At 35.7% G+C, this 27,141-nt stretch overlaps 1 protein-coding gene across 2 annotated transcripts in view; it reads right to left on the bottom strand.

Moving 5' to 3' along the window:
- The window catches only part of GBE1 (1,4-alpha-glucan branching enzyme 1), a 360,857-nt gene that overhangs the window by 161,845 nt on the left and 171,871 nt on the right, over positions 1-27,141 (bottom strand). For both annotated transcript variants that reach the window (XM_036243257.1, XM_036243255.1), the window contains exons 4-7: positions 14,589-14,714; positions 13,170-13,305; positions 9,969-10,059; positions 445-654 (exon numbers count right to left, since the gene is read on the bottom strand). In XM_036243257.1, the coding sequence (XP_036099150.1) occupies positions 445-654; positions 9,969-10,059; positions 13,170-13,305; positions 14,589-14,714 (563 nt within the window). The remainder of the gene's footprint in view (positions 1-444; positions 655-9,968; positions 10,060-13,169; positions 13,306-14,588; positions 14,715-27,141) is intronic.

Below are 27,141 nucleotides of genomic sequence, written 5' to 3'. Positions count from 1 at the left end.
CTGTCTCACTGCCCCTCGTGCCTCTGACCCGCCGTCCCCCCTATCAGTTTTGATGCAGCTTCTTTAATTCCGTAGTTGTAGGACTTCCATTCGGCTTGATTTCAAGTGGTTTTGAATGATGGTTGTTCTTTAGTTTAGTTATAACTTGGATGTGGTTGTGGGAGGATGCAATACTGCATTTACCTACCTGCCATCTTGACTGGAAGTTTTCTAACCAATAAATTTTAAATGACAAAAGATTTGTAAAACTAAAATGTAATGCAACTTACCATGAATATACGTGTTATACAAAGTAAGTTCAATTATATTTTTCATAACATTATAAATATTCATTTTAAGAAATTAAATATCTGTGAGAGGGTACACATACAATGACTTAAGTGAAATCCCTTAAAATTAATTTTAAACAAACAAACAAAAACATTTAAATATATATGTACCTACCTAGAGTAGGCAAACAATCGACTATCCCAAAGATCATGATTCCCTCTAGGTCCGGAATGAAAATAACAGGAATCTGTCCCATCAAACATATTTAACCCGTCTTCTGAGTTTTTTGAAGCATGGCTGTGTACCACATCCAACAGGACTGTTATGCCCATTGAGTGAGCTGTGTCAACCAGTTCTTTCAGCTCTTCAGGAGTTCCGTAACGGCTAAAGATACAGAACACAGCAAAACCAAAATTATATCATATTTAAAGCAAATAGTCAATCACTTACTGTGAATCAACCGTTTTACCAGCACTATACTACATACTTTAGATATACAAATGCTGTATAACTCTTTGATACAAGTCAAAGTTACTTAATATTTGTTATTGAGGGAATTCAAAAGCATTCAATAAACCAATTTAATCAGGCCATTAAATGTAAATTTATTTATATCTCAACAAAAATTCACATTTTGAGTAGCTAGAGAGTAAAACCCTGCTTTTCTATACTCAGAGCTTCCGGTTTCCTTCTCCAAGCCTAACTAAGCCTGGGAAATGGTCATTCCTGTTCACGGACATGGCCATCTCTTGGAGTAGGCTTGGTTGGGGTTAGAGGGACTCTTATTAGAGTATTTCTTTGAAAGTCCCCAGGGCCTTGATTGAGGCCATCTCTCCTGCATTTACTTATTCCTACACTGAAATGTGCTAAGGTACCAACAGGCCAAGAGAAAATATCATATATGTCACCACCCAAGCAGAAAAGATAGAGCTTACATGTGTTTGTGTTAAAAGTAGTTTCTTTCACATAGATAACAAAATCACACCTTGAAGGAAGTTCTTTCTTAATTACATAAAATCTCTCAACATTACAGTCTTCCATAGCATCATCTTTGTCTTTTAAATAAATGGTCACCCTCGTGACTAACTGTTTACTGTGTCTCTCTTCCTCACTAGACCCCATGCTCCCTGAGGGCAGGGGCTATGACTATCTGGTTTCCTGTGCATGGTATAGTACAGTGCTTAGGATATAGCGAGTCTCCTAACAGCTACCTCCATTGGGCAGCAATAGCTATATTTAAAAAATGCAAATAAGATGATGTCATCTTCTACCTTAAATCATATTTGCATTCCCATTGTGCTTGGAATGAGTACCAGAGTTCTAATCATGACCTACTGGATCCACTTACTCTGGCTCTTTTCAGTTACTTCAGACCTATGATAGTCCACCCCTTCCTCTCCTTATCCTAGCCACCAAACCTTTTTCCACTTACTGAAGAGCATGTTCAATGAATGAACAGCCCTAAAGTTTCACTCATCCATTCATTTGTTTAAGATACCTTGTTAAGACAGCTACCTTGTCATGAAATTTTCTAAGCTCTAAGGATTCAGCAGTGAACAAAATACATCACTGCCTTATGGATTTTATATTCTAGTTTGGAAACAACAAATAAATAAGCAAGATATATAGAATCTCAGATAACAAAAACTTACTTGAAAGAAAATGAAGCAAAGCCACTGGTAAGAATGGCAGGTTTGCTATATTAAGTAGGGACACAAAAGTTTCATGAGGCAGTATCTGAGCAAAGACCTTAAAGAAAGAGTAAGGCATGTGACTAGTCAATGGGAAGAGTGCTCAGAGAGAAAGAGCACTGGGTACAGAAACGAGCAAGGGGCATTTGAAGAATAGAAAATAGGCTATTGTAGCTGGAGTGGATGATAAAGAGGTGAAAACAGAGGGGTGCCAAGACTCAAATTACATAGGGTCTTATGGATCAATCTAAGATCTTTAATTTTTATTCTGAAAGGGAATCATTAGAGGGTTCTGTGCAAAAGAATGCCATGATCTAACTTTTATTCTTCAATGTTTACTCTGGCCACTGTGCAGAAAGTCGTCCATGTATATGGAAGGAGTAAAGACTAGGGCAGGAAGATAAGAAAAAACAGACTGACCAGCTAAAGAGCTATTGAAATAAAAGAGGTAAGAGTTTAAAAGCAACTTAGTCCAGAGTGGTAGCAGCTGAAGCATCCAGATGTGGATACATGTGGGATACAGCTGAAGCAGCCAGATGTAGGATACATGTGAAGCTAGGTTTCATGACAGCTACAGGGACAGAAAAGAAAGGTTAAGTATATTGCGAAGGTTTATGGCTTGAACAACTGGACGATGATGCTGTTTACTAAATTTTAAAAAATGACAGGAGAAGGAAGTTGGAAGATAAGATCAGGAATTTGCCCTGGCCAGTTTGCTCAGCTGTTAGAGTGACGTCCCGCGGACCAGAGAGGCCCAGGTTCGGTTCCCGCTAAGAGCATGTACCTCGGTTGCAGTTTGTCCCCAGCCCTGGTTGGGGTTGTGTGGGTGGCAGGCACTCGATGTGTCTCTCTGATGTCGATGTTTATCTCTCTTCCTCTCCCCCTCCTGCTCTATATGAAAATAAATGCAAAAAAAACCCCCAAAAAAACCCAAAAAAGATAAGATCAGGAATTTAATTTGGGACATGTTAACTATCAGATATGTATTAGATATCCCAATGTCAAGTAGACACTGAAGCTCACAACAGAGGTCAGGACTAGAGAGTTAAATTTGTGAGTTGGCATATAAAGTATATTTAAGCCATAAAAATGGATAAGACTTGATGAGACCCCAAGTTGCTTTATACAGAGAAGAGAAAGTAACCATAAGCCGAGCATTGGAAGATTCAATTTTTACTGATCAGAAAGAGCCAAGAAAATAAGGAAGATACAACAAGAAAGGTGGGAAAAACAATAGGAGGGTAAAATATTCTGAAAGCCGAGAAAAGAAAATAGTTCCAAGACGGTGGGAGTAACCAATTGTGACAAATGCTTTAGACAGTACAAGTAAGAATTTATCTTTGGACTTGACAACGTGGAAGCTATCAGTACCTTGACAACAGCAGTTTCAGTGAGGAAGTAAAGAGGCTCTTTGGAATAAGATTAAGCAAAAAGAGAAGTAGAAGAATTACAGAGAATAAATAAAGGCGATTTATTCAGAGAACTACTATAAAGAAAAACAGGTAAATGAATATAGGTGCAGTTTTTTCTATGTCTTAAATTCTATCCAACTATTCCTACTTCCTTCCTCCCCAAGTTAACTTTTTTTTTTAATTTTATCTTTGTTACAAATGTTTCTCCTTTTCTACCCTATTGACACCCTCCTCCCCATCCCCTCACCCCATCCCCGGCTTTGTTGTCCATGTCCATTGGTTATGCGTACATGCATATAAGTTCTGTGGTTTATCTCTTCCCTCCCCACATCACTCCCTCTTCAGAGGGCTGTCAATCTGTACCCTCCTTCCCTGTCTCTGGGTCTACCTTACTCCTCAGACTGTTATGTTCATTATATAAGTGACCCCTGTCATGAAATCTCACAAATAAGTGAGATATGTGGTATTTGTCTTTTTCTGCTTGGATTGTTTCGCTTAGGATAATACTTTCAAGGTCCCTCCCTGTCGTCTCAAAGGACAAGAGATCTTTCTTTCTTACAGCTGCATAGTACTCTATTGTGTATATGTACCACAGCTTTTTTTAATCCATTCGTCAACTGATGGACACTTGGATTGTTTCCAGATCTTAACTATTGTAAATAGTGCTGGTATGAACATGGGGGTACATATATACTTTCTGATTGGTGTTTCAGGGTTCTTAGGGCATTTTCCTAGAAGTGGGATCACTGGGTCAAATGGCAGTTTAATTTTTAATTTGTTCAGTTAACACCATATTGTTTTCCATAGTAGATTCACCAGTCTGCATTCCCACCAGCAGTGTACAAGAGTCCTTTTTTCTCCACACCCTCACCAACACTTGTTGTTTGATGATTTGTTGATGGCCGCCATTCTGGCAGGTATGAGGTGATACCTTACTGTTCTTTCAATTTGCATCTCTCTGATGATTAGTGATGTTGAGCATTTCTTCATATGTCCCTTGGCCATTTGTATGTCCTGATTAGAGAGGTGTATACTCAGCTCCTCTGCCCATTTTTTAATTGGGTTCTTTCTCTTTCTTTTGTTGAGTTGTATGAGCACTTTATACATTTTGGAAATTAACCCCTTATCTGATGTATCATTGGTAATAATGCTCTCCCATACAGTAAGTTGCCTTTCCATTTTGATAGTTGTTTCTTTTGCAGTGCAGAAGCCTTTTAGTTTGATGCAGTCCCATGGGTTCATTTTTTCCTTTGTTTCTGTTGCCTTAGGTGATGTATCAGTGAAAATTCTGCTCCGTATGATGTCCGAAACTTTGTTGCCTACATTTTCTTCTAGAATTTTATTGATTCATGGGTCACAATTAAGTCCTTTATCCATTCTGAGTTTATTTTTGTGTGTGGTGTAAGTTGATGGTCTAGTTTCTTTTTTTTTTTTTTTTTTTTGAATTTAGCTGTACAATTTTCCCAACGCCATTTATTAAAGAGGCTGTCGTGACTCCACTGTATGCTCTTACCTCCCTTGTCAAATATTAATTGAGCATAATGTCTTAGGTCCATTTCTGGGTTCTCTGTTCTGTTCCACTGGTCTATATGCCTGTTCTTGTGTCAGTACCAGGCTGTTTTGGTTACAGTCACTTTGTAGTATAACCTGATATCTGGTATTGTGATCCCACCGATTTTGTCCTTCTTTTTCAAGATTTCTGTGGTTATTCGGGGTCATTTTTTTGTGCCATATGAGCTCTGGAAGTATTTGTTCTAGTTCTCTGCAATATGTTGTTGGTATTTTGATGGAGATTGCATTGAATCTATAGATTGCTTTGGGTAAAATGGACATTTTAATGATGCTAATTCTTCCAATCCATGAACAATGTATGTGCTTCCACTCTTTCCTATTTTCCTCTATTCCTTTACTTAAGTTTACTCCTAGGAATCTTAATTTTTTTGCCACAATGACAAGTGGGATTGTTTTTTCAGTTTCTCTTTCTGTGAGTTCATCATTGGTGTATAAGAATGCCGTCGATTTCCTGACATTAATTTTGTACCCTGCTACTTTGCCAAATGCATTTATTAAGTCTAGTAGATTTCTGATGGACTCTTTAGAGTTTTCTATGTATAATATCATGTCATCTGCAAATAATGACAGTTTCACTTCCTCCTTTCCAATTTGGATCCCTTTTATTTTTTCCTCATGTCTGACTGCTGTGGTTAAGACTTCTAGTACTATGTTAAATAAGAGTGGCGAAAGTGGGCGTCCCAGTCTTGTTCCTATTCTTAAGAGAAATGCTTGTAGTTTCTGCCCATTGAGGATGATGATGGCTGTAGGTCTTTCATATATGGCCTTTATTGTGTCGAGATATAATCCCTCTATTTCCTCATTGCTGAGCGTTTTTATCAGAAATGGGTGCTGGATTTTGCCAAATGCTTTTTCAGCATCTATTGATATGATCATGTGGTTTTTATTTTTCATTTTAATTATGTGGTGTATCACATTTATTGATTTGCTAATATTTTACCAGCCTTGCATCCCTGAGATGAATCCCACTTGGTCATGGTGAACAATTTTTTTGATATAATGCTGGATTCGATTTGCTAGTATTTTGTTCAGGATTTTGGTGTCTATGTTCATCAGACATATTGGCCTGTAGTTTTCTTTCTGTGGAGTGTATTTTTCTGGTTTTGGAATTAGAATTGTGCTGGCTTCATAGAACGAGTTTGGAAGTCTTCCTTCTTGAATTTTTAAAAAGAGTTTGAGGAGAATAGTTGTTAGTTCTTTTTTGAATGTTCGGTATAACTCACCCATGAAGCCATCTCAGCCTGGGCTTTTGTTTGCTGGGAGAGTCTTGATTACATCTTCAATTTCCTTAGTTTTTATTTGTCTGTTCAAGTTTTCTGTCTCTTCCCGGTCCAATTTTGGGAAACTGTGTGTTTCTAGAAATTTCGCTTAGATTGTCGAATTTGTTGCCATATAGTTGTTCATAGTAGTTCTAAACGATCATTTGTATTTCTGTGGTGTCAGTTGTTACTTCTCCTCTTTCAATTCTGATTTTGTGTATTTGGGTTCTCTCTCTTTGTTTCTTGGTGAGTCTAGCCAAGGGTCCATCTATCTTGCTTATCTTTTCAAAAAACCAGCTCTTTGTTTCATTGATCCTTTGAATTGTTTTTTTTGGTCTCTATGTCATTCATTTCTGCTCTGATCTTTACTATTTCCTTCCTTCTACTTGCTCTGGGGTTTTCTTTCTGTTTGTTTTCTAATTCTTTAAGTTGTGAGGTTAGATACTCTATTAGAAATTTTTCTTGTTTCTTGAGATAGTCCTGTAGTGCTATGAACTTCTCTCTCAGAATTGTTTTCGCTGCATCCCATAAATTTTGTGTTGTTGTGTGTTCATTTTTATTGGTTTCCAGGAAGTTTTTAATTTCTTCCTTGATTTCCTTGGTAACCCATTCATATTCAATGACATGGTATTTAGGCTCCATGTGTTCAAATATCTTAGCATGTTTTTGTTGCAGTTGATTTCTTGTTTCATGCCATTGTGATCTGAGAAGATGCTTGATATGATTTCAGTCTTCTTGAACTTGTAGAGATTTAGTTTGTGTCCTATCATGAGGTATATCATTGAGAATGTCCCATGTGCACTTGAGAAGAATGTGAATTCTGTAGTTTTGGGGTGTAATTCTCTGTAGATACCGATTAAATCCATTTGGTCTAGTGCTTCATTTAGAGTTTTTGTTTCCTTGCTAATTTTTTGTCTAAAGGATCTATCCAGTGGTGTCAACGGGGTGTTGAGGTCCCCTGCTATGATTATATTGCTGTCGATTTCTCCTTTGAAGTCCTCCAGAAGATTTTTAATGTATTTTAGTAATCCTATATTGGGTGTATATATGTTTATCAAGGTTATCTTCCTGTTGGATAGATCCTTTCAATATTATGTAGTGGCCTTCTTTGTCTCTAGTTATGACCTTCATTTTAAAATTTACTTTATTAGATATAAGTATTGCTACCCCAGCTTATTTTTGCTTCTCGTTTGCTTGGAAGTTTTTTTTTCCATCCCTTCACTTTCAACCTGTGTGAGTCTTTTGTTGTGAGGTGGGTCTCTAATAAACAACATATAGATGAGTCATGCTTTCTTATCCAATCAGCTACTCTGTGTCTTTTTATGAGAGCATTCAATCAATTTACATTTAAGGTGATTATTGATATGTATTTATTCATTGCCATTCTTGTTTATTGTGATTATATTTTTGTTCCTGTTTCTCCTGCTAATTACCACATTCCTTTTAACATTTCTTGCAATGCTGGTTTGGTGCTACAGTATTCCCTTAGCCTTTTTTTTTTTTTATCTGGAAAGCTCTTGATTTGACCTATTTTGAATGATAGCATTGCTGGGTAGAGTAGTCTTTGATTCAGATCCTTGTTTTTCATGACCTTGATCACTTCATGCCACTCCCTTCTGGCCTGTAGTGTTTCTTGTGAGAAGTCAGCTGAGAGCCTTATGGGGTTTCCTTTGTAGGTAACCTGTTGCTCATCTCTTGCTGCTTTTAGGATTCTCTCTTTGTCTTTAATTTTTGGCATTTTAATTACTCTGTGTCTTGGTGTGGGCCTGTTTGGGTTCTTCTTACTTGGGGCTCTCTGTGCTTCTTCATCTTGAATGCCTTCTTCCTTCACCAAATTAGGGAAGTTTTCTGTCACTATTTCTTTGAATATATTCTGTAACGCTTGTTCATTTTCTTCTTCTTCCGGGACTCCTATGATGCAAATGTTATTACATTTCCAGTTGCCCCACAGTTCTCTTAAGCTGTCTTCCTGTTTCTGTTTTTTAATTGTTTTTTCCTTTTAGTTTTCTGATTGGTTTATTTTTTTCTACCCTGTCCTCTAATTCACTGATCCGGTCCTCAGCTTCTTCTTCTCTGTTGTTTAGACCTTCCAAAGTGTTCTTTATTTCTGATATGTCATTCTTCATTTCTTCTTGGTGGTTTTTAATTTCTAACTGGTTGATTTTCAACATTTCTGTGTCTTTACTCATGGTGTTGATGTCCTTACTCATGCTGTTGAGCTTCCTCAAGATCATGGCTCTGAATTCTGGCTCTGTTAACTTGCTTAACTGTTCCCCATTTATCTCATCTTTAGTAGAGGTCTCTTGTTCTTTCATTTGGCTTTTGTTTCTTTGTTTCACCATTTTGGCTATCACAGCCACGTTAAACATCACTGTTAAGTCTTACTTTCCTCGTTAGAGCTGCTTGCCCAGGAAAGGTTCAGTTATCTTCTAGCTTTTTGCCTGGAGGTTAGCAGTCGAGGTTACTTGAAGAGCCTTGGGTTCTCAGGTGAATGAAAAACTCCCTCAGAAGCTCAGAGTAAGGGGATTTCCTGAGGGTGGGGCAGATGCTGGTTGTTAATGAGTCTCAATTTGCATTTCAATGGCCCACCTGGGTGGGGTTGAATCTCCAACGGAGGGGCCGCGGCCTCTCCCTAGAGCCCTGGCAAGAAATAAGTTGTCCACCATCTTCATGGCTGCAACTCAGGAAAAGTTCTGAGTGCCCTTCAAATCCTGAGTGTCCCTATACAGTTCCAGTCCAGTCAGCCCTCCCTCTGCCAGAGCCCAAGGTGAGTGGCTGTGGCTATTTTAGCATCTGTCCTGGCTCTGGGCTGTGGAGCCACTTGGTTGTTTAACTGGAGGGCGCTACTCACAGCTAAAGCCACTGCTGTCTATGGGCTCCCAGCCCCCTCTTGCACCTCTACAATCCTACCAGGATCGAGTCAGTGTCCCTAGTTATATGATCCTCGCAAGCTGCTTTTCTGTTGCTTTTCCCCAATGATTTTTCTTTATTTTAGTTGTAATTCCCGTTTGGTCCTGGGAGACGGTCTGTGTATCTTCCATTCACTCTGCCGCCATTTTGGAATTCTGTCCCAAGTTAACTTTTAATCCTGCTTTAGATCTTAGTTCTAACAGTAGTTCATTTATAATGTATTTGGATCAGACCTCTGATTCTATGTATTATAGCACTCTGCTATTTTCTGCGTTGCTGCTGTTACAAATAGAAATCATAATATATATGATTACTGGATTCATGTCTATATGCCACCACAGAATAATCTCTGTGAGGCGAAGACAACATGAAACTTGTTCAACTTGTGGTCATTCAGGTCAGCACCTCTTCAATTACATAAGGCTACATTCCGTATATTTCAGCCTGGGAAGAAGGGCAGTCCTTCTGTAGGTAGTATATGTCCTACCCATGGACTCCTCAGTCACCTTCCTACATGAGTCAATCTTTTTCCATAAAAGGATATGAGCTCTGGTAATAATGGCTTCCATTGACATGGTTTTCTGACTAAAGCGTAGGCCTCCAAATACATAAAAATTTTAGCAGGTAATTGGATATTCTTGATCAGAAATCATTTAATGAAAAGCAACATTAAATCAAGGCCAACTCTTATGACTAGATGGAACAAGTCTTTCACCTTAGTAAAATACACTAAGCGCTATTAACTTTGTTAACCCTAAAACAGATTACAAAATGACTTATAAAATGTAATAATTCATTTTACTATTTTTGCTTTTTCTGAGAAAAGAATGAATATAACGAGTCTTTCATTTTACCTTGAAGCTGCAAAGAAGCTTGTGATTTGGTACCCAAAACTGGCATAATAAGCATGCTCCATGACTGCCATCATCTGAATGCAGTTGTATCCTATATATCAGCAAAAGTCAGAGATTAAAAGCTACATTAAAAAAAGGAATAAAATTATATATACACACAGAATCCTTGTTAAAAACATTAAGTTTTACATATAATTATTTATATATAAATGACCTGATCATTTTGAAAAGTCCTACTACTTTAATACTTTTTACTTGTCTGACCTTCTAACACAAATTGGACAGTTAGTTCTTGAGAGTTATACATACTTTAACTAGCTATTTCAAATGTTTTCAGTTTAACAAGTAATACATTATGCAAATATATTCTTAATTTGGATTTAGGATATTAAAGATGGCAATCTGCATATGCTAAACCCCAGCTGCACTCGTAATATTCATCCTAAAGACTGAATGCTAAATAAAAATAACTGCCCTGGACGGTTTGAAAAAAATAAATAATTAAATAAATAAATAAATAAAAATAACCAATTGCATGCCATATACTTTATATTTTACCTTTTCCTTTATATTTTAGTTGTTCTATTATATAGTATAAGACATAGCAGCAAATCCATTTTTCTACATGGTAGCTTTTACGAATCAACATTAATTCTTCTACTTTCCACTATTTCTTGCACCTATAAAATTACTCTAAACTTGCTTGTGCACACACAACCTTCCTTTCTCTATCTGAAAATGTTGGGCACTAACACTAAAAGAAGTGACTCAAAAAAGGTAGGCACTGCCTTTTTTAAAATAAAACAATTAAAAAGCAAAAATTTCTTCTCTGATTACTTGCTTACATTAAAACACATTAATAAATACTGTAAAATGTTATGTTCTTTAAAAAAAATAAAAAAAACAGATCTTTCTCCGTCCAAGTACAATTTGGTATAATTTTCTAATATGATTTGATTCTTGGTAAGTTATATTTCTGTAGCATGCATAGAAAATACTCATTCTCTTCTCAAAGTCCAATTATTTTTAATGTAGCTTCTTGTACACATATTTCAGTACATAATTAACATTGGAACAATAACAAATTCACATTTGGAATTAGAAATTCATAAGTTTAAAAAATAACAAACTCCATGTTCATAATTTTCTGAAAATCTTATAAGTATTTGTCTTTATACTGCAAAAAAAATAAAATTAACTACCTGGCTTGATATAAATAGGTACATAAATTACCACTCAGATAGCAGAAATGAATTATATACTTCATAAAACATAAAATTTGCAGTTTATTTCTATATTACATAATAAATATTATTCTCACAATCAAGCACCAATTTCTAGTTTTTTATTATTAATTTTATAGTATTAATCATTCCTACATTTATTTCTGTTGAGAATACTGGACAATGCAAGTCAAAACGCAAAGATTCTGCCAAATCTACAAGAACCAAGTCATGAATCATTTGTTACTTTATAAAATTACAGAACATCTCAAATACAACAATTTTAACATAATATCTATTAAATATAGTCAATATTAAATTCCCTATACATTTATTTAATTTTGATTTCCGGAACCTGACCTCATTATCACAGATAATTAAGATCCATATATAACAAAAATCTTGAACCATAAATTTATAAACTTTAACGTACTTTATCTTCCTGCCTCGTCACTGGAGCAGGTGCTAATATATGCAGCAAAAGGATTAATAAAAACATACCTCTAAAAAGAAAGCCACATGGCTAAGAGACATATTAAGAAATGCTCAATATCAGTAATCATCAGAGAGATGCAAATTAAAACAACAGTGAGGTATCACCTCACACCTGTCAGAATGGCCGCCATAAACAAATCATCAAATGAGTGCTGGCAAGGGTGTGGAGAAAAGAGGACTCTAGTACACTGCTGGTGGGAATACAGACTGGTGCAGCCACTATGAAAAACAATATGGTGTTACCTCAAAAAACTAAAAATTGAACTTCCATTTGACCCAGTGATCCCACTTCCAGGAATATACCCTAAGAAGCCTGAAACACCAAGCAGAAAGAATATATATATGTACCCCTATGTTTGTAGCAGCACTATTTACAATAGCTAAGATCTGGAAACAGCCCAAATGTCCATCAGTAGACGAATGGATAAAAAAGCTGTGGTACATATACACAATGGAGTGCTATGCAGCTGTAAGAAAGAAAGATCTCTTATCCTTTGAGAGGACATGGAGGGACCTGGAAAGTATCATCCTAAACAAAACAAGCCAAACAGAGAAAGACAAGTATCATATGATCTCACTTATTTGTGGAATATAATGAACATAACAGTCTGAGCAATGGGGTAGTCCCTGAGACGTGGAAGTGGGGTACAGATTGACAATCCCCAGAAGAGGGGGTGGTGGGGAAGAAATAAACCACAGAACTTATATGCACGTCTGCATGAACAATGAACATGGACAACAAAGCTGGGGACAGAGTGGGGAGGGAGGGGAAGGGGTAAATCAGTGGGGGAAAAAGGAGAAACATCTGTAACAAAAATAAATAGATTAAAAAAGAAAGAAATATGTGATATTACAGTGGTAAATAAAGGTTTTACTAACCAAGAAAAAAAAAAAAAAAAAAAAAACAAGCCACAGATTTAACGCATACTGAATCAATAATTCAGCTATTCACTCTCCTAGCTACTCCCATGAAGACAGGGTACATGTCATTAGTTCCAAACGCAAACATCTACAACAATGTATTTCACATAGAAGATGCATCATAAATATTTGCCAAATATGTCTCCAGACAAGAGCTGCATATTACAGTGACTCTAACATAAAATAAGTTCCAGTCATCTTACAAATGTGTGATTTTTTCCCCTAACAAGTTAAAATGAACAGGCTTTACTCAATGACCACTTAAAGTGATAAAAGTTCTCTGCCGTAAAAATGTAATTATGCTTATATATTTATCTACAATTTTTCAATACTTCACATTATTTAAAATTGAAATTGTAATAATATCTTGAATTCTTATTATCCCATATCTCTTTTCTATGCCATCACTATTACAGGGCAATTTGAGAAGCCTAAAATAAAATGCATTTCTATTACACATTTAATCTCTTAACACAAAAAAGAGACACTTGTAATTAGCTTTTCTAATAAGAGAACAGATTCATTAAAACTTTATCTGAATAAAAATCATAGCTTTACTTACCAAGGTCTTTGATTCTTGGTAGTACATTACATGTAAAATGTTTATAAGAAGCTATTTTTCCTTCATGGGAAGAAATTCCCACATGAGACTCATAAATTCTTACACCTCTTGGCTTCTTTGGCCTGGAATGCTTCAACTGCAGAACATAAAGTCAGATACACAATCAGAACAGAAACGCAGGCATGACACCAGCTGATAAAGCGTGTTAAATGAAATGGTGGATCAGCTCAAATACTCTGGAACTGATTTTACATATAAAAATAATTGGCTACATCCATTAAATTTTCTTTTGAGCCTGGCCAGTATGGCTCAGTGGTTGAGTATCGACCCCTGCACCAAGAGTACACTAGTTCAATTCCCAGTCAGGGCACATGCCCAGATTGTGAGCCTGATCCTCAGTGCGGGGCACGCAGGAGGCAGCTAATCGATGTTCTCTCTCATCGATGTTTCTATCTCTCTCTTTCTCTCTCTAACATCAATAAAGAAAAAAACATTTTTTTAAATTTCCTTTTGAGAAAAAAATTCTTTTTAGCATCATGTTAATTAACCTTTTTTTTTTTATCCTCACCGGAGGACATTTTTGCATTTACCTTCAAATAGAGCAGGAGGGAGGGAGGGAGGGAGGAAGAGAGAGAGAAACATCAACATGAGAGAGATACATCGATTGGCAGCCACCTGCACAACTCCAACTGGGGTCGGGGACAAACTGCAAGCAAGGTGCGTGCCCTTAGAAGGAATCAAACCTGGGACTCCCCGATCCACAGGCCAACGCTCTAACCGCTGAGCCAAACCGGCCAGGGCAATGAACCTATTTTAAAAGAGCAATAATGTAATGGCTTATGCCTTATCATTGAGTGAAGATATATTTTGAGCACACATAAGAGCTGTGAGATGCATATATAGTTATTAAATGCCAAGCACTTATCAACAAGGTCCAGTAACTTAAAGGACAGAAAAGTGAGCTCGAAGATACCTGTAACTTGTGAATAACACAGTCTTAGCAATTACCCTGATTATACATTCATGAAATGCCCTCACTATTTCTTGTTCTTAAGGACACCGATCTTGCTTCAAACCGATGACAGAGAGAAATGGAACATCACTGAAGAGTCTTTGATAAATCAAAAATTTTGGTTAAGATTTTAAAAGATAATCAGTATTCCTTATAGGTCACTATGCAGAGATTTGGTTTTCTTTCCCTCTTAAATCTCAGAAATACATGATAAAAAAACTCACTTTTATAATTTACTGGCTACAGATGACAGACTCTGATATATGTATAGTGAATGGATGCAGTATAACATAAAATATTAAACCAGCACTGAAAAGTTGAACATTACTATAAAAGTTATAAAAGTAAAAATTAATTTTCCTAGAAATATTGAAACAAGCATTTATTTAAAGATGTGTTGTTCTCACTTTATATGGGTGTTCTGGATCCCAGTGTATCCAATCATAATTGACATTGTCACCTTCACGAGCCACGTACTTCGCCCATGGTGAAATACGATACAAAATCTCTCCACTTTTGCTTCTAATAACCACCTAAAAAACAGTACAAAATGTTATTGCTTTAAAATACTTCAAAACTAAGATAATGCATAATAATTTATGAGCGCTGCTAAAAGACAGAAAAGGAGGAATGATGCTAAGAATCTAAACTACCAGATGTATGACCTTAAAGATGTTTAAATTCTATGGACCTTGCTTTCCTCATCTGCTACAATATATGATCCTTAAAGTAACTTCCAGCTAGAATATTTTATGATTCTCTGGCAATTTCCATCACTCTGCAAACCAAGCATTAGAGTGGTTAAAGTCAGCATACAGTATATAATAAAAAGACATGAATACTATTTGGGAACTTCAGTCCATAAACCAATCACCAGGAGGAAATAATCCTACTCTATTATTAAAAAAGTGACAAGTGACTTATATCACCATCTCTTTCTTTTCCTTTCCATAGCAATTAATTATAGCATTTTCAAAAAGCTAAAGGAGAAAAATGTTTTTCATTAATTATGCACACACACACACCTACAAATATCTTCTACCTTTTTTCAACTTCTCCAATTCCAAGTGTGCTTTACCATATAAAACAAAACATTTTACCTTTTAGCCATCTACTCTTTAGTTGACAATAATATCATTATTGTTATCAACAATAAAAAATAAGAGTAAAATATAAGTACAATTTTACTGAATCCACCATTTTAGACTTACAATGAAATAGAGGACTGAATTGATCAGCAAAATTAGACAAAAAAGTGAGCTACATGAACAAAGTATCCAAGTGACTGCAATTAGAGCTTTTTTTAAAGTTCTTTATAAATTAATCATTCTAAAAGGAGGTAGACTATGACCAAAAAATGTTCAGATTACGAGGTATACAATATTCTGAACACTGAGAGGACATATTCTTCAGTTTCCCTTAGTAGAGAAAAGCTCAAGTTTGCAAAATTCTTGGTAGTTAAGTATTTGTATGTTTTATAATTTAGAAAAAACTTTCATAGTCATAGCTCACTTGATTCTAAAGAATCTTTTATGACACAAATATTGAGATTATGTAAATTGCCAAAAATCCCAAAGTCATTGAGTGGCAGAGCCAAAAGCTGAACACCAAACTTCCAATACTCAGGTCCTTATTCCTAACAGACTTCCACAGTACTTTTCTTGGACTCAAAAAATAAATCATAATTCATGATGGAGGGAGCAGGTCCATGTTGAAAAGAAATGTCTAACTTACATGAAATCAATTTGTTCTCATTCATTATGCCTACCACTTATTGAAGCCAATCATAGCCAAGCATTGCTATCATTCAAGCAATTATCACAAATGCATGAACAAACAAATTCAACCCACCTCTGGAATATTTTACCCCAAAACATTTGTCCTTCAGCCACATGAATTTCTAGTAAAATATATAGCAGTGATATGTTTGAGAAAAAGGACCTTTTGCTCACTTATCCACACAAAACAGGCCATGGAGAAATAAAATATTAGAAATCAGTTTTCACTGAATAGCATTCTGCCTAATCCATCCATCTATCTTTTCTCTCTATTGCAATAGATGTAAAACTCCTCATAAGGAAAATGGATAACTATTTTTAAAGGTATCTGTTGGTGGAGAAATATTTGAAATTTTAAGAAAATGAAGAAACTCTTCATGTTGAATATAATTTCTTCATTCTCTAGAACATTAATTTATCTTGCTATACACATATTATATCTTTGGAGGCTACTGAGTGATGGGGGTTGAAAGAAATGGCCCTTCTATGGGTCTCCTACACTCCTACATATTTTGCTGGGTATACCACAAATAGGAGGTGCTAAACACTCTTGACAGGGGTCGGTTCTCAGTAGTGTGGGTAGCAAAACAACCCTGAGACATGAAATGTCTTCCTTGAAGATACAGCACAAGCTTGATTACTGCTTGCTACAGAAGAATAGATTCTCCAAGGTGAATATTCCTCAGCTATGAGGCAAACCAACTGAGTGAGTAGCATCCATCTGGACCATACAGTGTCAACCTTATGGAACATGGAAGGCAAGGGGGACTTATGCAGATGTGATGCTCATGCTGCTTTCTGTGCTATGAGAAATAAAACCATTTGTCTCAGACTCAGGAGTCTTATGTTTTCTGCTACAATCCAGGAAACAATAAGCTTGTCAACAATCCAGGTCAACATAAGCTTGTAGGTAGGATAAAATCAAATCCTACACCTGACAACAGATTATTTACTCATTCACTGAAAGACTTCAATATATTTGTTTTTTAAAACTCTGTTTCTTCATTTCTGATAGTGTGTTCTTCTTTTTAAATTTTTTTTTTTTTAAATCTCATCCAAGGAGTTTTTTTCATTGATTTTCAGATAGAGTAGGAGGGAGAAAGAGAGGGAGGGAAGAAGGGTGGAGGAAGAGGGAGGGAGGGAGAGGGAGAGAGGGAGAGAAAGAAACATGGATGTGAGAGAGACACATTGATTTGTTACCTCCCTCACGACCCCAACCAGGGCCAGGGATCAAACTGCAACCAAGGTACAGGGCCTTGACTGGAATCAAACCCGTAACTCTGGTCCGTGGGCCAATTCTCTAACCACTGAGCCAAACCGGCCAGGGCTTAATTTTATTTTCAATTACAGTTTACATTCAATATCATTTTGTGTTAGTTTCAGGTGTATAGCATAGTAATAAGATAATCATATACTTGACGAAGTGTTTTCCCCGAGTTATCTGTATTGGTGTTGCTTCTTAGGGTGGACACTTTTAATTACACAATTTCCTCCTTCTTTCTTAGTAGTAAAAATATAGCCTAGGTCCCTGAATATATAGAACAAGGTTTCCCACAAAATCTTATCTGTGTCATTACATAAAAAAATTAATTAATTTATCTGTTCTTTAGGCCCCTGAATTTCAGAGGTATCCTTGTTACAGTAGTTTAGACTTTCCTAATGAATACATTTGCCTAGAGAAGACACCTCCCCTTGCTTTTGATTGACTAGATAGCTATAATAACCAACTAAGAGTATTATAATAAATCAAATATGAGAGACATTCAAATGAGTAAAGAATGTCATATTTCTGAACTAAACTTTGCCCACAAAAGTTTTTTGGAGGGTGAGGGTGTGAGAAGTGGATACTTCCTAGATTTTTGCCCTTTTGAGTTCAAATTTGGATGAAAGGTTCTTAGATGATAAGACTTTGTCATTTAATTTACAACCTCAAAATAGCACATGCTATTAAAAAACAAAATAAACAAACAAGCAGAACACAAACAGATTCATAGATACAGAGAACATTTTGACAGATGCCAGATGGGAGGAAGTTACAGGGAGGGGTGAGAAAGGTGAAAGAATTAAGAAGCACAAATTGGTAGTTATAGAATGGTCATGGGGATGTAAAGTACAGCAGGAAATATAATCAGTAATAGTGTAATAACTATGTGTGGTGTCACATGGGTACTGGATTTATCAGAGTAATCACCTAGTAAGTTATATAATGTCTCATCACCAGATTGTACACCTGAAATTAATATAACATTGTATGTCAACTCCAATGGAAAAAAAAAATTAGAGTCAAAAAGAAAAGCCCAACCAGTCTGACTCAGTGGTTGAGCATCAACCCATGCACCAAGAAGTCACCGGTTTGGTTACCAGTCAGAATACATGCTCAAGTTATGGGCCAAATCCCCAGTGGGGGGCATGCAGGAGGCAGCCAATCGATGTTCTCTCTCATCGATGTTTCTCTCTCTCTTTCACTCACCCTTCCTTTCTAAAAAAAAAAAAATTAATAAAGAAAAATAAATAAAGTGGTTTAAAAAAAAGAAAAGCTCACATGGTAATACAAAATCGAAACTCTTATTTAAGGCTATTATTAATACAAAATAGTATAATAGTTCTGAATAGCAATTTGTCAATATGCATCAAATATTTTTAAAAAATAATTCTCATTGACTCTGCAATTTGACTTATAGAAGTTTGGCCGGTGGAAATTATCAGAAATGTGCCCAAAAGCTATATCCTTGTTTATTAATCTTAGTGTTACTTTTATTAGGAAGAAATAAATGACTAATGTATAGTAGTTAAAAAATACATACTATTGAATTATACATTTTGAAGGTTGCAAGAAAGTATTTTCAAGTTATAAAAAATAATGTGCTACATCTTCCTAATGTAAATGTACACAAACTCATAGACAAAAGTATTTTAAAAGACATAAAAAATACTGAGCTGGTTGGATAGAGGTTTTAGTAGCTTTTATTTTCCATTTGTATGCTTCTATATTGTTATCACTTCATTTCACTTGCAGAGCTTCCACAAAATTAGAAAAAAATAAGTATTTTAGTAAGAATTGCAAACAGATGAATTATATAACTGCACACAAATTTGTGTGCTAAGTGAGTTACATATGTCGTGTACCTTAAATATATTAAGTGCTAAAAACAGAACTTTAAAAATATATCAAAACACTTTAAAGGAATATATTAATGAAAATATAAAAATTGTATAGGGCAAATAGATACTCTGTATAACTATAATATTTTGGAAGTAAATGGTAAAAATGTTATTAGTCTCCTTTAAAAAAATTTTTTTTCTTTATTGATTTTTTTAAAGAGAGAGGAAGGGAGAGGGGCAGAGAGAAAGAAGCATCAATGAGAGAGAACATCAACTGGCTGCCTCCTGCATGCCCCCCACTGGGGATTGGGCCCACAACTTGGGCATGTGCCCTGACTGGGAATTGAACCGGCAACCTCTCGGTGCATGGGTCACACTCGACCACTGAGCCACAATGGCTGGGCTATTAGGCTCTTTTTATTTTTATTTTTATTATATATATATATTTTTTTTTATCCTCACCCGAGGACATTTTTCCATTTTTTGTTCAGATAGAGTGGGAGGGAGAAAGAGGAAGAGAGAGAGAGAAACATCGACGTGAAAGGGACACATCAAGTGGCTGCCACCTGCACAACCAACTAGGGCCGGGGACAAACTGCAACCGAGGTACGTGCCCTTAGCAGGAACCGAACCCGGGTCTCTCTGTACCGCAGGCCGATGCTCCAACTGCTGAGCCAAACCGGCCAGGGCTATTAGGCTCTTTTTAATGAGTCGAATTATCTCTTTGACGTATGGGAGTTTATTATCACAAGGCATTAGTAAATTAAATGATATAAATTAAAAAATTTCCATCTGTGCTGAAGCCAAATTGACTGACTGAACTGATGAAGTCAAATTTTATTTAGAAAATGTCATTTAGAACTCAAATATACACTATAGGAAACGGTTGCTAAAGTAGTGAAGACAGGAAAAAATTTGTGTTTGTGTGTGTGTATTCACTCATTATGGGAATATATTTTGAAATTCTTCTCACCAAAAATATTGCTCCTAAGAATTAGAAAATTACTGAGATAAGATGCTCCTCAGGTAGCCTACGATTTTATATAAAAATAGTAGATGAGTTCAGCTGGTTAGATGCTATTGAATGTAGCTTTGGGTTTCATGAGTGAACAAATGGAAGACCAAGAAAAAAACGGAGATATTGAATTATATAATTCAATTTTCCCAGATTTTACTACCCAAATCACAACTATATTCTTTGAGGATATATCTTTTTTTTTTTTTTTTTAATCTTCACTTGAGGAGATTTTTCCATTTTTTTGTTCAGATAGAGTGGGAGGGAGAGAGAGGAAGAGAGAGAGAGAGAAACATCGACGTGAAAGGGGCACATCGAGTGGCTGCCACCCGCACGACCAACCGGGGCCGGAGACAAACTGCAACCGAGGTACGTGCCCTTAGCGGGAACCGAACCCGGGTCTCTCTGGACCACAGGCTGACGCTCTAACCGCTGAGCCAAACTGGCCAGGCTTGAGGATATATCTTTTCTCAAGAAAAAAATGCTTAAAGAGGGCTTGAGAAAATTTACTAATAAAGGTAATGACTTAATGAGGTAATGACTCAAAATAAATAAGCAAAGACATTTCTAATTTATAAATCAATATAATTTCTTCTTTTAAATCACCTCTAATTGCCCAGGCCAGTTTGGCTCAGTGGTTAGAGCGTTCAGCCTGTGGTCCGGAGAGACCTGGGTTCGGTTCCCACTAAGGGCACGTACCTCGGTTGCAGTTTGTCCCCAGCCCTGGTTGGGTCATGTGGGTGGCGACCACCCGATGTGTCCCTTTCACATAGATGTTTCTCTCTCTCTCTCCTTCCTACTCTATCGGAACAAAAATGGAAAAATGTCCTCAGGTGAGAATAAAAATAAATAAATAAATAAATCACCTCTAATTTATATAATATCCAAATAATTGATATCATCTATGAAATATACATAAAAATATAAGTATATAAAATATACAATATAATTGACTATATATAAATATATAATATATAAAACAATGAGCAATGTGCAATGTGAATGTGAATATCAGTATTCTGTCTGTATGTATAAAATGTCTCTGAAATATATCTATATCTACATAAATATTTTTGTAGAGAGAAATGTACACACATACATATAGAACATAGAGCAATTTATTCTTAATATTTAGAAGTGTGTGGAACAAAAACAAAGTGTCAGGAAAAGTAATCAAAACTTCATAATTAAGTAAGAAAATGATGATATTCCAAAGGGGAATCTGATGATTCTACCAATGACCAGAATCCTGAAGAAATAAATGTTTCTTTAATATTTACAAATAACACAGTATAAACATTTTTAAATGCACAGATATAATCAAAACTTTAAAATAGCATAGCAATATTTTTAGAAAGGTTTTAGATCTCATTTAATGCAACTAAAATTACTACTACTCTTCTTGGTAAACACAAAGGATCTATAATTATACATTTTTACATAGTTTTGTTTGTTTGCTATTCCTGCTTGAACTGATCTTAAGACTAGGTAAGAAACATCTCTGCGTTTGGGAAGGCTAAAAACGGCCCCTCGTGTATCTACATCCTGCTCCCTAGAATCTGTAAATGATACTTTATACGGCAAAAAAATACAAATAACAAAGTGTCTTTGCAGATGTGATAACAGTAAGGATCTTAAAAATGGAGAAATTATCCAGATTATCCAGGCAATCACACATATCGTTATAATTGAGAAGCACAGGGATATTTACACACAGAGAGGAGAAAGCAATGTGACCGAGGATGCAGACACCAGTCAAAGAAGGCCAGCAGCCACCAGCAGCTGGAAGTAGTAAGGAACAGATCCTCCCCTAGAGCCTACAGAGAAGGCATGTCCCTGCCAACACCTTAATTTCAACCCAGTTTTACTGATTTTTAATGTCTGGTTTTCAAAACTGTGAGAAATCAAGCTCTGTTGTTTAAAGCCACCAAATCAGTGCAGCAGCCACTGAAAACTAATACAGCCATAAAGGAAATAATTTGAGTCAATCTCTTTCTAAGAATCAAATAGAATGTACTTAAATTTACTTCATCTCTGTCAGTGCCAGAAGGAGTTAAAAGATAAAGTTATCTTAATGAGTGGCATAAATGACACATTTTCTCTCTTATTAACTTCCTATGCCCAAAAAGTAGACAAGCATATACCAATGCATTTCAGTGACCTTCACTAAACAAGATAAATCTCCTTGATGATTCCCAGGAAAAGCAAACTCCTTCAGAATAAATGTTGTTGAACTTCAGAATTAATAGGAAAGCCTTCAAAAAGTGATTTTGTAATATGCAGTTTTTTTTGCTAGCCTACTCTTATGAAATTATTTTAAAAGATCAAAAAAAGGAATCACTATAGTATGCAATAAAAGTTCTAAATTTACATAAGAAAAAAGCTAAGAAACTATTTTTTCTACCCAATACCTGACATATTTGCTTTATTATATAGAGATGAGACTATATAAATAAAAAAATGATCAGTTGGCAAAAAATATATAATAATAACTATGCCAATTGAAGAAATTTCATTCTACATTTTCTAATTAGAAATATCAGGGATACTATCTGACATTAAGATATATTTCATTGTGAACTTTGAGTTAATTTTTAAATTAATGAAGGAAGAAGACCAAGTCACCAATAAAGGTATCAAGTCAGTTTTCTCAAAATAAGGCCCTGATATGTAAATAACCATTTTGTGTATTAACTCTGATAGAATTATGAATATTGATTAGTAACACTATATAAATTATGGTTATATACAAGCTATGATTGATATTACCATTGTTTATGTAAGTATGAAATTCTGGTTTTTAAAATTATCTTTTTAATTAAAAATAAATTTTTAAACTTACCTTTATTGTTGAATATATTAGAGATGTCCCTCCTTTTTCCCCTACTGACCCCCTCCTCCCCAGTTCCGCCTCCAATCCTGCCTTCCCCATACTATTGTCTGTGTCCATTGGTTATGCATATATGCATATAAATTCTTTGGTTTATTTCTTCCCACCTCCCATACCTCCTTCCCTTTGAGTTTGTCAGTCTAACAACCAATTCGTACTCCTTTCACATTTTTCACCCATTCCCTCAAATCCTCCATCTAGCAACCAACAAGAAGTTCTCTGTATCTATAAGTCTGTTTTTGTTCTGCTTATTCCTTTTGTTTGTAGATTCAACTGTTGATAGATATGTATTTATTGCCATTTTATTGCTCATATTTTTTATGTTCTTTTTCTTCAAGAAGACCCTTCAACATTTCATATAATATTGGCCTTTAACTTTTTCTTGTCTGGGAAAAGCTTTATATGTGCATCAATTCTAAATGACAGCTTTGCAGAACAGAGTAATCTTAGTTATAGGTTCTTGCTTTTCATCACTTTGAATACTTCTTGCCACTCCCTTCTGGCCTGCAGAGTTTCTTTTGAGAAATCAGCTGACAGTCTTATGGGAGCTCCCTTGTACATAACTAACTGGTTTTCTTTTGCTGCTTTTAAGATTCTCTCTTTGTATTTAACCTTTTGCATTTTGATGATGACGTGTCATGGTGTAGGCCTCCTTGAGTTAATCTTGTTTGAGTCTCTGTGTGCTTCCTGAACTTGTATGTCTGTTTCCTTCACCAAGTTAGGGAAGTTTTCTGTCATCATTTTTTCAAATAGGTTTTCAATTTCTTGATCTCTCTCTTCTCCTTCTGGAACCCCCATGATATGAATATTAGTGTGCTTGAAGTTGTCCCAGAGGCTCCTACACGATCCTCATTTTTTTTGGATTCTTTTTTTCTTTTTGCTGTTCTGATTGGGTAGTTTTTGCTTCCTTATATTCCAAACTGATGGCTTGCTTCTTGGCTTTACATACTCTGCTATTAATTCCCTATACATTATTCTTTATTTCAGTTACTGCCTCCTTCCTTTCTGACTGCGCATCCTTCATTTCAGACTGGTCCTTTTTTTTATGCTCTTGAGGTCATCACTAAGTTTTTTAAGCATCCTTATAAACCAGTGGCTTGAACTCTGCATCTGTTAGATTGCTTATCTCCATTTCATTTAGTTCTTTTCCTAGAGTTTTGTTCCATTCTTTCATTTGGGACCTGTTTCTTTGTCTCCTCATTTTGGCTGCCTCCCTGTATTTGTTCCTGTGTATTAGGTAGAGCTGCTATGAGGCCAGATGCTACTGTTTTGAGAGAATTTAGGAAACTCTGAAATAGGAGCCAAGACAGGCGATACCTATGGTAAACTCACTAGAAACAGCTTGGGTGGGCCTGAAAGTTGTGTGGGGCAGGGCCTCAGGGAATCACCAAGGTAAAGCAAACAGTGTGAGCCAGGTTGCTGAAGTCCTAGATATGGCTCCCATCTGGCTGTCCCATGGGGGAAGGGCTCACCAAAGGAACAATGGCCTCTGCAAGCGTGTCCGGGAGAAAGCTGCCTCTTTAGCTCTTGCCCCAAAGCCAAACAACTCAGTTCTTAGCTGTATGTCTCTGGTGCTTTTTAAGTTGCCACCCCAATGCTGGAGGCTGAAGGGAGCAGGTTTAAGAGGAGCTGCCTGGGGCTCCAGCAGCCACAGCCTCCCTGAGCCTCAGTTCCCGCTGGTTTTTACAGCCAGAAGTTATGGGGATTCTCTTCCTGGCACTGGAACCCTGAGCTGGGAATCTGGTGTGGAACAGGGACTCTTTGCTCCTTAGGGAGGACCTTCCCAGCTGAGAAACCCTTCTGATTTTTATCCACCACATGTAGGTGTGGAACCAGCCCTTCCACGACTCTGTACCTCCTCCCCGTCTCTATATGGCTTCTTCTTTAATTTCGTAGTTGTAGGACTTCCATCCAGCTCATTTTTAGGTGGTTCTGAATGATGGTTGTTCTCTAGTTTAGTTGTAATCTTGATGCAGTTGTGGGAGGGGGCAATACTGCATTTACCTATGCTGCTATCTTGACTGGAAGTCCTCTAATTTTTCAAAATTTTTAAATTTTCTGTAATTTTCCTCTGGATACCAAAGTCCATACATTTTTGAGATTCCCATCTTTGTTTCATAATTTTAATTAATCAAACAAGCTTATATAAGCCAGGTGCATATAGAATCATCACTGAAAAGTATCATGTCCTTGTGATACAATCTACAATGTTCAGGGATTGAAGGAGGTGAAAAAGAGATAAAATGATTACATTAAGCCCCTTGAGCTCTTATGTTACACAGTACTGGACAAAAGAAAAAGAAAAGGTGATATCCTTGCTAGTAACTTAACTAAGAAAAAGACAGAAACCAGTTGAACTTCAAAAGCAATAAACTATTAATAAATTTTTATTTGCTCCCATTATTTTAACTTTGTATGGGACTTCTTATTTTAAAAGATGCTATCACAATTCAGTTTTTTTTTTTTTTTAAATAAGAAACAAAAAACATTTCCAAGGTTGCATCCAATAACAGCTTGAGTAAGAAGAGTTAAAAGATTTCTCTAACAGAAATGAAGACACTAACGTTAAAAAAATAAATAAATTAACTAAAAGAAGAAGAAAGAAAATTCTTTCCTTGAAAGAAAGATGAAGCATATTTGCTATGAAAAAAATAAATCTGTAATGTGACAAAAATGAGTATCAGATCAAATCATCCAAACTTTGGAATAAAGGACACTAATGTACAAGACAAAAAGATACTATTTTTGAGGCAAAATACTCACAGCTACTTTGTTTCTAATTTAACACCAATTATAGAATTACAGAGATAGAAACATTCATTTCTATAATACACATGGGAGGGAAGAAACTGCAGAATATTGTAAAAAAACAAAACAAATGAAGATCCGTAGTTGCTTCTTACTCTAAAAGCAGCTTTTGTATTTAGAATAATTTAGAGACAGATGTTCCTATACCTATAATAAGAAATTTTACTCCCAAAAGTTTCCACCCAACTGCCCCATCCTTCTAGTCTAAGTAATATAACTATAATATTGTTTTCTGTTACTGTCTTTTGACTGAGACAAATCTTTTAAAAAGAACTGATAAAGTATTTGCTTCATTTCAAGTACATTATCTGAAAAGCCTTATAAAGTGAGGTCACTGCAAAAAGACAAAATTCAAAAGGATTATGCGAGGTTTAGCAAGCAGACATTGAAAACAATATCCCTCAGCAAGTGAAAAGAACAGGAGCAATGCTGAAATGTTGTAATTGGTTAAAGTTTGATTAGGTGTCTTAGACAAGAAAACAAATGAATTACACATGATATAAAAGTATAGGACTTAAACGTCCAAAATACTGAAAGATCAATATAGTAATAAAAGAAAAAATGCTATGAGAAGGGGGGGCCAAAATCAGTTAGTTTTCATTACTGAAAGTGTGGTTCAAAGAGATCCATCCATGGGCAGTGAAGGCTAGAATTCTATTAAGTAAACAGAGTTACAATCTGGTATAATGTCAATAAAAAAAATGTAAGAAATATTTTCAGAAGTACTAGGATGGGGTTGTTACTATTAAAATTAAAATTCTCTTTAGACTATTTCACTAAGTATAATTATAAAGTCTATATGGTAATAAATCAAATCATTTGAAGAAAATAATATAATTTCTAAGCAATCACTCTAAGTGCTATTGCAATGCAATAAAGTATAAAATGGGAGGTGAAAATAATTCAGTTCTTAGAAGAAAGCTAGAGAAATTCCAAAAACTAGATACAGAATACATAATTTTAAAAATCATAAGATCTGTTAAGAAAACTTAGTTACACATTTAATACATACTTAGACTAATATCTCTAAGAAAACAACTAATGACTATCAAAGAAAACAGCTAATGATGAAAAGAATTCTCCACAATATTTAAATATTCTTTATACATTGAGGTTTTGTATGTAATATAGTTTGCAACACTCACTCTTTTCTCACTTTATTCTAAAAGACACGTATTTTGCCAGACACAAGTGGCATTAGGGGAAGGAAAACTACAAATTGGTGTGTATAAATATGGATAGGGAATAAGTGAAACCACCAAGAAATGAGAAAGTAATGAAACAGACAGTTTAACAGAAAATAGATAATGACCACATGTCAGATGTAATCCCAGGTATGTGTTTGGATAATTTCTTGTCAACTGATT

This window comes from Molossus molossus, unplaced genomic scaffold (assembly GCF_014108415.1).
Source record: "Molossus molossus isolate mMolMol1 unplaced genomic scaffold, mMolMol1.p scaffold_m16_p_5, whole genome shotgun sequence".
Lineage (NCBI taxonomy): Eukaryota > Metazoa > Chordata > Mammalia > Chiroptera > Molossidae > Molossus > Molossus molossus.
The sequence above is the reverse complement of the archived record's forward strand: the minus strand, read 5'-3'. Positions and strand labels throughout refer to the sequence as shown.